The 13365-nt window shown below is 41.9% G+C and overlaps 1 protein-coding gene across 7 annotated transcripts in view; it reads right to left on the reverse strand.

Annotated features, from left to right (window-relative positions):
- The window catches only part of mib1 (MIB E3 ubiquitin protein ligase 1), an 80331-nt gene extending 69311 nt beyond the window's left edge, over positions 1–11020 (reverse strand). For 2 of the 7 annotated variants that reach the window (XM_077518441.1, XM_077518435.1), the window contains exons 1-4: positions 10120–11015; positions 8197–8368; positions 2955–3084; positions 648–752 (exon numbers count right to left, since the gene is read on the reverse strand). In XM_077518441.1, the coding sequence (XP_077374567.1) occupies positions 648–752; positions 2955–3084; positions 8197–8368; positions 10120–10348 (636 nt within the window). In that variant the 5' untranslated portion in view covers positions 10349–11015. Of the gene's footprint in view, positions 1–647; positions 753–2954; positions 3085–8196; positions 8369–10119 lie in introns of all 7 variants that reach the window. The other 5 variants (XM_077518420.1, XM_077518411.1, XM_077518429.1 and 2 more) reach the window with 4 other exon arrangements.
- Positions 11021–13365: the final 2345 nt, after the last annotated feature.

Genomic DNA, 13365 nt, shown 5'->3' on the forward strand with positions numbered 1-13365 from the left:
TATGATTTTGTGAACAGGTCCTTTAGATAGATTGGTAAAACATAACTATGTCGCAAGCAGTTTCAGTTTAGAACAGCAGTTCAGCAAGCAAAGAAAGGCTTTCGTTTTGCTTTTTCTTTGGCTTTTTTGGGACATTTATTCCAACTGCTGTTAAGGATGAAGACAGTTAGGCCCTGGAACACATTATTTCTACTGCCTGTATTTCTAATTGGAACAGATTGTGGTCAGCCTTCGAGGTTCCACTGCATTAGAATAACAAAAGGACAAATCGGTTATGCAACCAGAAAATCTGCTTGGCTTCTTTCATGAAACAAAGTCAAACTCCACAAATGAGAAGACGCGTGCTTTTAATCAGACGCGTGTGTAGATGCACCCGCAATACTCCTCCCCACCTCAAAGTTGACCTCCATGTTCACTCTCCCCCACCCTCAAAAAGCAGATTGCCTTTATCATGCAGATGGATTCCGCCTCCAGCTGCTTGTACATACAATGGTGGCCGAACCCAGCGTGGCTCTCACAAAGGCCTCGGAGAAGGGGGAAAAAAAAAGAAAAAAAAAAAAGAGCGAGTCTCCACCCTGCGGCCAAATACAAAAGCCACCTGACAGCTGATGTATTGAAGGACACCGAGTCTGTGTCTGTGGGCTCACCATTCCTTCAAAACCGACACGGTACAGGTTCTTGGCCCCATTGTCCCATAGTACGTAGGCGGCACTATGAGGGCTGGCTGCGCTCCAGTCTTGAATCTCGGTCACCTGTTGAGAAAAAAAGAAGAACTCTAACTATTGGACGTACTCATTTTTGTGCAGTTGTAATGTGCACATTATACTTCACTCGAGCCAACATCAAAGGATTAACTCTGCGCGAGTGCTTAAGAATGGTGTTCGCAGAAAGGAGGCCAACTAATTTAACCCATTAAGGCCTAAAGCGCAAGCCAAAACGTGCTTCTGAAACCTTTGAGTGACTTTAGAATCACCCCCAAAAACCTGAAGTTTTCCTGAAAATTCAACAATACTGTCAATGCCTACTAAATACAGGAATTGATATCTCCGCCCCTGAAGCAGATAGAAACATAATTCCAAAAACACTTGAGCTTATGCCTGTGGTGTTCACACAAACCTAAGTTTATTATTATTATTATAAACCTTATATATATATATATATATATATATATATTTTATTTATTTATTTATTTTTTCTTATATATATGTATTTTTTTGTAAATCTACAAACAACTGTGTTGCATCTGCGGGTATATTTACCTTCAACACTGGAATGCAGTTGGAATAACCTCGAGTAATAGAGTGGTAATTATTCGTCAACCTATTCCGTTACACAGCTGTTGAAATTTTCAACATCCTCATTTGTCGACTAACATATTTCTTAACAATATGTCACTGTTGACTGGTTACACTGCAGTCCTCCCGCGCCGTCGTCAATCGCCATAATTTGAAAACTGAAAACTTTGAAAACTTTACCCAATAGTCAAGTTGTGGGTCTAACTGACACATTTTAAAGTGCAAATATATAGAAAAACATTTTTGTAATTAGGTCGAAACCCCCTGTATCACAATTTCATAAATTTCCTATATTTCTTAAAGGGGCAGAATGATTTTTTTTTTTTTTTTTTTTTACTTGTTTGGGACGTTTCTGGGTGGAGACCCAACATTTTCCTTCCAGCCAAGCTACAGAGGCAAGCTACCAGAGGCATATGCAAATTTTGCTGTGCGAATATCCGCGACTTGTTTAGCTTTCCCCTCCTTTCTAAAACCTGTGCTTCAAATGGGCAGATTAAACTTCCGTGACTTTGTGACGTCTATAAGACACGGAAGTGCACTCGACCCAGCGCCCTCGGGTTTAAAAAAACAAAAAAACAAACAAAACAAAAAAAAACAGCTCCCTGGGTTAGTGGCACCGCATCTGGTCACACCCACTGAAATTTGAGAAGCTGGCTGCTCCTTTCTTTCTCTCCCCTTGCTCGCAAACGGTTCCGTGGAGGCCAATGGGTAAACATCAGGAAAAAGTGGTTGCTTCCTTCGTCCGAGTCTTTGAGAAGATAGTGGATTACCGTAATGTTATTTTTGAAGGACGTCTAGTGACAGCATTTCTCGAAGGACTGTTTTGTTAGTGAAAGCCTGTTCAGAGCTGGATTTGCAACTCGTTTAAACATAATGGATCGGTCCCAATGCTATTACTCTAAATCTGTGATGAATGATGTCAGTGGTAAATTTTAGTTACTCAAAGTTGACCAAATCCAAGGTTATGGATGGATGTGGGTGGATTGTGGCACTTGACCTATAATAAGGTAAAGAAAGTGCCATGAGATGAAGACCACCGGAGTAAATTAATTCATTCATTAAAACATGTGCCCTAAGTAAATGCAGGAGCCTATTTATTTTCAGCCCCTCGCAGAGGTAATTGATTAATGGGTCTAGTTAATATTTGGGCTACACTAAAAGTACATCGAAGCATTAGGACACGCGATAATGGTTTTCGGGTGGGGCGCGATAACTGCTGCCGGCATCATAAAATAGTGATGAGATATGCCATTAAATAACACAGCAAAATGAAGTCTCCAATTGCCGAGAGGGGCTCTTAAAATATGCTCGGGACTGGAGCCGAGTCAATGTCAGTGTGTAGTACAGACACCGGACAACAAGTGCAACCCCATCTGTCAACGGAATGACTTCATAATGACTTTTATGTGCAGCATTAGTCAGGATTAATATCAATCAGCAAGAGGAAAGGCATCGTTACCAAAGACCAAAACACAATATAAAAGGATGGCTGCCTTTCAACATGTATTCGTAGCCTTCCACACTTGAAAATTATAAACACAAAGTCATACTTTTGCTAGATGCACATTTTAAACAGATATAGCAACGGTTACATGTTTCACTATGTAGACGACACTGACGTAGTGTCACGTGTTTTGGAGGCGTGTAATTGGCCATCACCTTTCCTCGCCGGCCGTTGCCTCCATCCTGGTCTTCCCACTGCCAGTCCACGCCACGTACTACCCGGCCTCCGGTGAAGATGCCTCTGGCGGTGATTTTCTTTGATTTGCGCCTCGACTCCAGGAGCACTCTGCCCACGTCAAGAAAAACAGCCCATTGAGTCACTCGGCTTTCTTATGAAGTTTGTCCCGATTAGGACAGATTTTAAAATGCATATCATAGTATGCTGATATGTAAATATCAGAGTACCAAACTAGACTTCACTAGGAATGTCCCAACCACATTTTTTTTGCACCTTAGTCAAAGTCGTCATTGATTTTGACTACCAGGAGAGTGCTAAAAGGAAGGTATTTTCCGCCTAATCTTTAAGGATTTTTTTCCCCTCATTTCGATGTTGTAGATCAATTTGATACTTTGAAATTATACGCCAGTGCATCAAATCAAAATTTACATCTTCTAGGGATGTTCAAGATACCACTTTTTTCAAGACCGATACCAGTACGAGTACAGAACTCAACTCTCATCTTTAGTCACCAATATTGATATAAATTGACATAAATTTCCCCCCCAAAAAAGAATTATATAATTTGTTTGATCCAGCGCAGACATTTTTCGTAGGTGTTTGAGGATTTAGGGAAGGGAATAAACCGGACACTAGGGCTGGGTATTGCCAACAACCTCACGATACGATACAGGAGTCACGGTACGATACGCATCGCAATACATATGTATCTCAATATATAATCTTCAAGGGATTACATATCTCAATATGTTTTACATTAATTTAATTGCATTTTTATTATAACAGTCATGTATGCATGGAACATGTTGCAAAAGGACTGGAAACTAACGGAACTTGTTTCATTGAACGATTTTAGATCCAGATTAAGAGCACTTGAGACGGCCTCATTGAATTGTAACTGTTTTATATAATTTTTATGTGATTGTAAGTGAAACTTTTATTTGTAACTGTAATGTAAACTGTTTTGCTGCCTCTTGGACAGGACTCCCTTGAAAAAGAGGTTTTTAATCTCAACGGGACTATCCTGGTTAAATAAAGGTTGAATAAAAATAAAAATGTATACCTAGATGATATGTTTATTATGCTGGATGGCAAAAATGTTTTAGTGAGCAGCCAGTCTGGTTTACCACCAAGTGGCATGCCTGGTCTAAATGTGCACGCCCTGCAGAGGAAGGAGCAGCTTTCACAGACACACCGGGAAACTTTATAAATATGCATGGGTCGATATAAGTAAAAATATCAAAGTATGAAAATTACAGCTCTAAAATGTGCTTATTTGAAATATTTGGGGAAATAATATTTTTCCATGTAACATTTTATTTTGTTTTTAAACAAAATATAGAAAAAAATGGTACATTTAGAAACATGTACCATGTTAAGTTTGTAAGTAAATAAATGTTGACATTCATCCTGTTTTAATTTTTCTGAGCAAGAGACAGAGTGAATCCAATCATTGATGGGCTACTTTTAAAATAGACTGCACATACATTTTTTTTTTTTTTTTTAATAATTAGGCTACAATGCAAACTAAACTCTCTTTCATATCCCGTTCATCTGCTACCCCACTCCTCTCCTCCAGCCCAGTCTGCTCACGAGACAAGTGGACTAATTAAAGCAAATTAACTTCAGACCCTGTTTGTTAAGTGCAATTCCACCTGCAAAGTTTCTTCGGCGCCCTGCCCCGCACCTGCTTCCTTGTCCATGAGTAAAACTTAAGAGGCTGCTGTTCCTGCACAAGCTTTAACTGCCTATTTAAAATTAATAAGCAATGTTGATTCTGACGCCTGCTATCGATAAGTGCATTGTAATGAGGCCTGCAACGATGTATTGCCATATTGATTTTTTTTAGCACACCCCTACCGGACACCTCTTTCCAGTTGGTCGGGATAACTGCGCTCTCTCTCTTACACAAGCCGTGATTACAGCATTGAACCATTTTTACTGATTTTATTTATTTTTTCTCGCCTTTGGCTAACCATGCATTACAACACCAGGAGGTGGGTTGCTTTCTTTGTCCGCAGCAAAACGCACATGCCGTCGCATACATGACGTCTTGCGTCTTGATTGGTTTACTAGGTCATGCAGGTGTGGTTTATGGTAAGGTCAATTGGTAATTAAGTATAATTTCGAGGCGGCATTGTGTTGATGTCGGAAGTCGACCGTCACGTGAGGACGAGTCAAGCTGGCTGCCTTGAGCCGCGACGCCTACCACACGGTGCATGGGTGAATTTCAAAATATAACAAATAAGGCAATTGCATCAACGTCAATGTATTACTTGGAAGGCTTTTATTTTGTAACTGGCCTCCTCAGCGCATTCCGCGGACTATGTACCCTACAACAAAAACCGTGGCACTTGATGCGTACGATCACGGCTCAAAGATGAGCAGTTGCGCCGCTCATTAAAACATGCAGTCGCGCCATGCGACTCGATTCATTTTTTACCAGCACAGGCTGTACAGTTGCGGGTGCATTGGTCGCAGTGCCCTGTAAAAAACAAAAAAAACAATCAACTTCAAACATTCTATGGCAGCTGGACAGTGGCAATCCACCACTGTGAACCACTCCCTCCTCTGAATGAACTGAAAGAATCTAATAACAACCCTCCAACCCCATGTCCCACCACCCCATCTCGTTGGCAGACCAGTGTGATCGGGGGGGACCGCTGCAGCCTTTGTGCTGCACCGTCTGTCTCGAGGGGGAAATTAAGTTGTATTCGCTTGAAAAGGCCGCCGTCTGTTGAGCCATGTGTTCCTCTGGGTTGGGATGCTGGCTTGATATAAAAGAAGCATCGGTGTGCTTAGAACATAATTTCAGGCAAGTAAACCAACTCAACCACAGAGAGTACCAGTCAACTATTGTGCATGAAGCCTTCAAAAATAACAATAAAATAGAAGAAGCATATACGTACTATTTCCAGGAATAAACATGCAAGATGTCAGCATATCTTTGTGAGACTTCAACATCATTTGTGTTGTCTGTGATTTCACCACAGATGAGTACCAATGATAATCGCAAAGAGGGAAAATGTTATAATCACTGAAACACCATTTGAAATAGATTCAAATTGACATAGCACTGTAGTAGAACACCATTTCAAATTGCAATGGCTGCAATTCGGATCAAAAAGAACTAACTTTCGTTTCGTCGCTAAGCTTACAGTATTATTTCTTATACTTATTCATGTAGCATCTAGTCAAGTTCAATACTTAAAAGTGAAATCAGGTCAAAACTTTCCTTTCCAATAATATTTTCTATGTGGCCCCACTGAACACAATTCTGATTAATATGTTTGTAAAATTTGAATTAAAAGCAGGGTCTTCCGTTTTCACTCAGGAAAATGCACTATATAAATACAGGATGTATACCCGTGAACTCTTTCTCAATCTACACCTCTGGGCTTCTCTTAATGTGTGGTGGTGATTTTCTCCTCTACCCCCAGCCTGTATTTTGCCATTTTGTGTTTGTTTTGTCAACAGCGGGACGTTTCTGTGGCCAGACAGTTGTTTACCCCTCCAACCAATCGCAGAGCAGGGGGTGGCGGGGGGAGTTTCACTCACTGTAGGCAGGCGGGCAGGCGAATTTGTAGCAAGATGTCACTCCCGCCGCAACTTAACAACGCGCACGTTTTTTTTTTTTTTCCCCCACTCACTCACTCACTCACTCACATCATGTAAGCTAGATGGTTTCCCAGGCGGAGAAGAGGACCCACGCCAACCGGCACCGCTAAGCAGCACTGACAATCCATGCACAGTCGAAAACAAGAGTAAATCTTGGGAATGCATTTACTCGCTTCCGAGCCCTTAGGAGCGGCTTGGGCTGCAGAGCGATGCAAAGTTGGCCTTCTTGGACAGGTAAGTGACAAACAGAAAATAAAATGTTAGCTTGCTGATTTAGCGACATGCTAGGCTAAGTCACTTTGACAAGGGTAACGAGAACGAGGGTAGAACTTTTCTTATGTCCTTATATTTACACCTGGCTAATGTTTGAGCTATGAACCCTGTCAGCGATCGCTGAGTACGGTCAGAGGCAGGATGCATGAACGTTGAGCTCGTGTGGGTTGAGCCATGGGAGGAGTCCATTTTGAATTGTTTGTTTACAAACAGAAACGGTTAAAACTCCGGACCTTGCAAAGCAGACTGGAGTAGATCATGACAATGTTGTGCATATCTGTAAATTGAAGCAGAAATCATTTGTCAATCAAATCATTTTGAATCGAAAATTGCTTGAATCGAGAATCGAAAATCTATTCTGAATCGAATCGCAGACCCAAAAATCGTAATGGAATCGAATCGTGAGACAGTCAAAGATTCCCAGCCCTATTGCTTATACATAGGAAATCCGGCCCTGGTTGAGGACTGGCAGCCATGAGAAGCCAAAAGACGCAATTGAAAGAAGATTGAGAGTCTATTGTGTTCTCATGCCTGCCAGTCCTCAACCAGGGCCCTTTCGCAACAGTAACGAGACTGACGCTGACAATACTACAATGAGGAGAGTGGTGTGTTTGATGAAGAACTAACCCAACTGTTTGTTTCAGATATAGAAGATGAGGACTTTGAGGGATTTGTGGATGAGGATTGATCATAAGTAAGTAGTAACTAAGTAGCACCCGTAACTGAGAATGCACCTTTTAATACGGTGCACGCCGTATGGTCATGGAAATTCAGTAATGTTGCTGTAGTTAGGGCTTTGCCCCATGTTGTCATGGTATCAAAAGCTTGACTCATCATTGGTCCAGCAGTTTGTCAGGCGGGGTATATGGTCACTCAAGTAACAGCATCACACGGGGGTGGCCCCTCAAAACAGGCTAATTTCAGTGAATTAATCTTACAATTTAAAATTGTGAAAAAACCCCCATCTAATTTCAATTACTTCCTAAGGCAAACATCGTTTTGAAATGATTGACTTGGAAGTCATCCAGTGTCACCGTTTCCCCGATGGCAAGTGCATTTGCACCATATATGGGAATTGCCGCTTAAATATTACGTCCACAAAGATTTAAGCGAGGCGAGTTTGTTGCCTGGCAACTCGGGGCTGGGAGCATCCAGATAGAGTGTGTCTGCCTGTGAGGAACGGCGCACTCTAAAAGATTCTCAAATATCACATAAACACAGACAGACAAATAAAAGAAAGGGAGGGACACCAAAGAAATCGTATTGTAACCTAATCCTAAGTGTCTGTATTATTATTATTATTTTTTTAGCACAGTCAGCTGAACTAACCTCTCACTGCCTGGGGTGGTGATCCTGTAGAAGCGGTGTCTCAGGTGATGTTTGTCGCCATGGTAACAGGTTGTGCAGAGGTCATAATTGGTGCACTCAGCACATTTCCAGCGAATGCCAATGATGGGCTGCTGACGGCAGGTGTCACACATTGTTCCGTCATGCTTGATGCCTGGGGGGCAAGGAGGAGCGTCGGTGAGTTAAGTGGGTGCAAGTCGCTGCACATGAATATCCCGGAGAATACGTTTCACATCACACACCCAAAAAAAACAAAACAAAAACAAAAACAAAAAAAAAGGCGACAAATCTCAGGAATCATGTCCAATTATCAGGGCATCTTACTAATAGGGGCGATGTGAGTCCTTGAGTACCTCAATTAAAAAAAAAAATTAAAAAAAAAAAAAAATGCTCAAGGAAATTTTTCTGCCTCGAGTACCCGTTTACGTGTGCATGTTAGGAAGACAGTCAAGCAAACAGTAGCAACATTTGCTCATGCAATGCGGCGAGAAGGCCAACTTCCAAATAAAACTTAGTTTACCAAAGAATAAATGCCAAGGACATCAATGCCTTGGTAGGATTTTATTTTGAAGTTGTTCCCGGCAGTGCGTGACAGTTGCCTTGACTCGTCTTCCTGACTTAAGTGCCAGTGACGCTAAAACAACTAATTGCGCTGAAGTTTGCTCCATTTAAAGGGGCTGTCTGCCGGTTTCACTCAGGAAAATGTACTTTTTAAATACAGGATTTAACCAAACAAACTACTTCTCAATTTATAGATATGGGCTTTTCATAACGTGTGGGGGTGATTTTGTCCTAAACCACCCACACCCCCAGCCACGTCGCCCCCATTTATTTAGATCTTCTTCTGTATAATTGCATTTGTATGATATTTTATAAGAACCGAGCAATGATGTAGACCTGTCTTGACAGTTAGAGTTCATCATTAAAGCAACAGTTTGTACTCTGAAACTAATGAAACAAAATTAAATGAGCCTCAGAGGGAAATGACTCTAATTTTTTTAATTCACTTGTCCAAATGTTTCAATATTTGTATGTTACCAAATAAGCGGAATAACAAAATTCACAACAGGTGTTTGATCCGTGAATCACCCAAATAAATTTCCTGCTTTATTAATAAGAATTAGTAATGGTAAGTCTTATTTCATTTAAATGGCACTTTTCCACCTTACAAGGCCCACAAAGCGCTTTACATTCGACTACTCAATTCACCTACTGATGACGCAGCATCAGGAGCAACTGGGGGTTCAGTATCTTGCTCAAGGATACTTCAATGTGGTCACAATGGCATGGGATCGAACCCAAAACCTCTGGGATCAAGTCGCCACCTAATATTGATCAACAAGCCCCGCCACTGCCAAGCTTCAACCAGGATGTTATCAGAGGGAAGTGGCGTCTGAGCTTGAGTCAGTGTCATCAGCGAGTTACAACAAAGACTGATTGTAACAGAAAGGTGTGAATGTTCTTGTTCATGTTTTGGTTGATTCATGGATGAAACACCTGTTCTTGATTTGTTCCACTTAGTTCATTGTTTGTTAGTGGCATTTCATGAAAAGTGATGACATTTGTTGATTATATTATATTATTATATTATATTGATTATATTTTGTTAACTATTTTAAATGTGTTGCACTTGTGTAGTTATAAGTTACGTTCATGTGTTTAAACAAAAAGTTTCAACTTGACTGTGTGCTGAATGCACAAAGAAAACTGTCCTACTACAAAACAAAAGTGAACACATTCCCATGATTCCATTTGGGTTTATTGTGTGGCAGTCTCTCGAGCGTCTGCATCCATCTAGGCCCGGTAAACAATCCAAGTTAAACAACCACTCGCACGATTTGTTATTATTGTATCCAACTTCGTTGAAATGGTGGATGTATAACTGCAGTTAAAAGAGTAACTTACCTGTCGGAGCACTGTCTAATATTCTCACGTCGTATGCACCGGAGCAACGGTAGTTCGCAGCGGTGCCGTTATCCCAGACGACCACCACCTCCTCGGGACTTTCAAAACTCCTGACGGTGCCGACATGTCCCTCTCCGCCGTCCTGCTTGCCCCACTTCCAGTCGGGTCCCCGAACCACTCTCGCGCCGACTCCTTCCATCATGGCTCGGTTGTTCCTGCCGGTGGTCATTTACGAAACGAAGAGAGAGCCACCAACGGATCTGTTTGAGTTAGCGAACTAGCGGTGCGAGCTGGCAACAAGGCGGCGGGCAGTTTTTGAATGCAAGTCCGCAACAGAAGCCGCACAGCCCCGCGAAAGCTAGCCGCTTGAGGAGGTCGGGTCTGCTTGGGCAAACAAACGCTGCATTCGTCGAGCCCCTGGAAATTGGGAAAGTAATTACGCGGAAAGCTGGCGAAGCGGCGACATTGTTTGCTTTGCTGACCCTCGTAGCCTCAAGAATGCTAACCTCTTCAACTTAGCAAGCTAAAGTGAGCCTCAATGCTAAGCTAAGCTAGCATGGACAAACCCCTCCTTGCTCAAGCCAAGTCTTTGCGGTTATACTCGCTCCTTTCGGGGATCCCAGTTGCACAGTGCGGGCGCTTAACATTCACCTAGAGGTTTTCGCTTTGTCGGCCCGGAGATGGTTCTCCGTCTTCTCTTCTCCTCTCCCTACCCCCCCTGCTGGAGTCAAGTTAGAATAAACCCTCCGCCATTATTGTCAATCATCATCGCTCGCTCCCCTCCGAGTGGCCAAACGAGCAACAACAACTAGCTTGACGGAGATGCACGGAAATCCACGAAGGAGACACGAACGTTGAGTGCACGACCACGAGCCTGCGTGCTCGCGCAGCCGCATTGGAAAGAAACTCATCGGCCCGCAGCGCACACGCATCCGGTGTAGTCCAGCAAAATGCGACGTGACGTCACACACACAGCGTGTTCCTGTATATTTTAAATTTGATTTTGTTATTTTATAAATAAGGTTGATTGGCTTATTTGAAACAATATAAACACATGTGTGCTTAATTTATCATATATTTAATTAATATAACTGCAGTATAACATAATATATAGACACTACTATGTGCCAAAAGTAAAAAATAAATAAATAAATAAATAAAAGCATAAGTAGACTGACGGATATGACAAAAAAAATTCTGATAGTTTTCACTGACTTTATACTGCTTTCTTTAGGAAAATGGTACACATTAATTTAGAGGCTTTGTTCAATTAGAATGTTGACTGACAAGAATCTTGAGTCATGCAAATGTTCACTGTCAACGATATGTAGCCTAAACAAGTTGTTCTGGTTTCTCCCACAGTATAAAAGGATCACACAGATTTGTTCATAAGGACATCCTGTAGAATCTACCACAGTCCAAGATCCATCCATCCACTTTCTGAACCACTTATTCCTCACAAGGGTCGCGGGGGTGCTGGAGCCCATCCTAGCTGGTTTCGGGCAGTATAGGTGGGGTACACCCTGAACTGGTTGCCAGCCAATGAAGGGCACACACAGACAAACAACCATCTCCAATCACACCCAGGGACAATTTAGTGTTCAATTAACCCGCCAAGCATGTCTTTGGAATGTGGGAGGAAACCGGCGCACCCTGAGAAAACCCACACAGGCACGGGGAAAACATGGAAACTCCACCCAAGACGGCCGAAGCCCGGACTTGATCTCACGTCTTCTGCACTAGGAGGCGGACATGCTAACCGTGCCATAGTCCAATAATATTTTCATATTTTTTATTCACTGTATATACAATCTGCGATTGGCCGGTAACCAGTCCAGGGTGTACCCTGCCTCCTGCCCAGAGCCAGCTGAGATAGGCTCCAGCACCCCCCAGGACCCTTATGAGGAATGAGCGGTCAAGATATTGGATGGATGGATGGATGGATGGATGGATATATACAATATTATTTAAAATATAAAAAAATACATTTTAATTTTGCATTCATAAATCATAAATTTGTACTGTGTACCTGGGTATTATTTTTAAATATATGTACATGTATAAATTGAAATAATTGTCTTTAGTGTGGATCAAACTGGTAACCTTTCAAATTAATCTGTCCCCAAGATTACGCTCTCACTTTCCAAATGGTTGGTGACCGCTGCCCTGGTGTGTACAGTATGCCTATTAATTTAATTAACACACACTAATTGCCACATGTTGGGACAGACAGCCCTTGGGTAATGTGTTGGTTCCATAGCTCGCCCGCCTTGCAGGTGTTTTTACATGACACACATGGTGACTAATTCAGTTTCAAGCAACACATTATATGCAAGCTCATGTGCTTGAAGTAGCATTATAGCAATCCTCTTTGTCATGCAAGTGTAAAGACATCTTAACCACTGTCTTATATATTGAAAATAAAGTAAAATTACCAACCTTTTGAAGATGCCTGACAGACAAGTAATACCAATCGTTAGCCAATAATGCTTTAAAATATCCAATTTTCCTTGGTGAGTCTACTGGCTACATAAGTGATATTTATTGATTGATTGTTGAATTGTTTTCTGAGTTTGGCCATGTGAGGCTTGTAAGCTGAGCCGTGATTGGTCGTTACCTGAGCCCTGAGCAACTGTGATGTCATTTCAGTCGACAGCAAGTGGCAAAATGGCTGCACTGTGGGACTCCAGGTGGAGGAGTGGAACCGTCACTTGCCTTTGGTGCCGGTTGGTGTGGGATCGATCCTTCGCCTGGGACAGGCCCATGTATGTGGCCTACAAGAAGTAGGCCACGTGTGTGAGTGGGTATAAAATAAATAAATAAATAAATAAAAATTTAAAAAATAAAATGGCTGCACTGTGCACTTTGGAACCATCACTTGCCTGCGGTGCCGTTTGGCGTGGGTTCACTTCTCCGCCTGGGCGACCATGTGCGGCTTACATGATGTAATCTTGTGTGAGTGAGTGCGTAAGTGGTTTAACAAAAAATGGCTGCACTATGAGATGGATAATAACAGGTGGATTTTGCACCTTTGTTCATATTCCACAAACACAATACTAACCAGAATACCAGTGGGCTGCATAGAACATATTAAAAAGATTTTTTTTTAGTTGACTTTAATTTTTAGTACAATTTTAAAAAGGCCACTCTATTCAACTCTACGTTTCTTGTTGGCGTCTCCATTCCGAAAACATGTTAGCTTCATTGAAGTGTTGAAATTGTGAATAGGTGTGAATTTGAATGCTT

Source organism: Festucalex cinctus, chromosome 1 (genome assembly GCF_051991245.1).
Source record: "Festucalex cinctus isolate MCC-2025b chromosome 1, RoL_Fcin_1.0, whole genome shotgun sequence".
In the NCBI taxonomy this organism is placed as follows: Eukaryota; Metazoa; Chordata; class Actinopteri; order Syngnathiformes; family Syngnathidae; genus Festucalex; species Festucalex cinctus.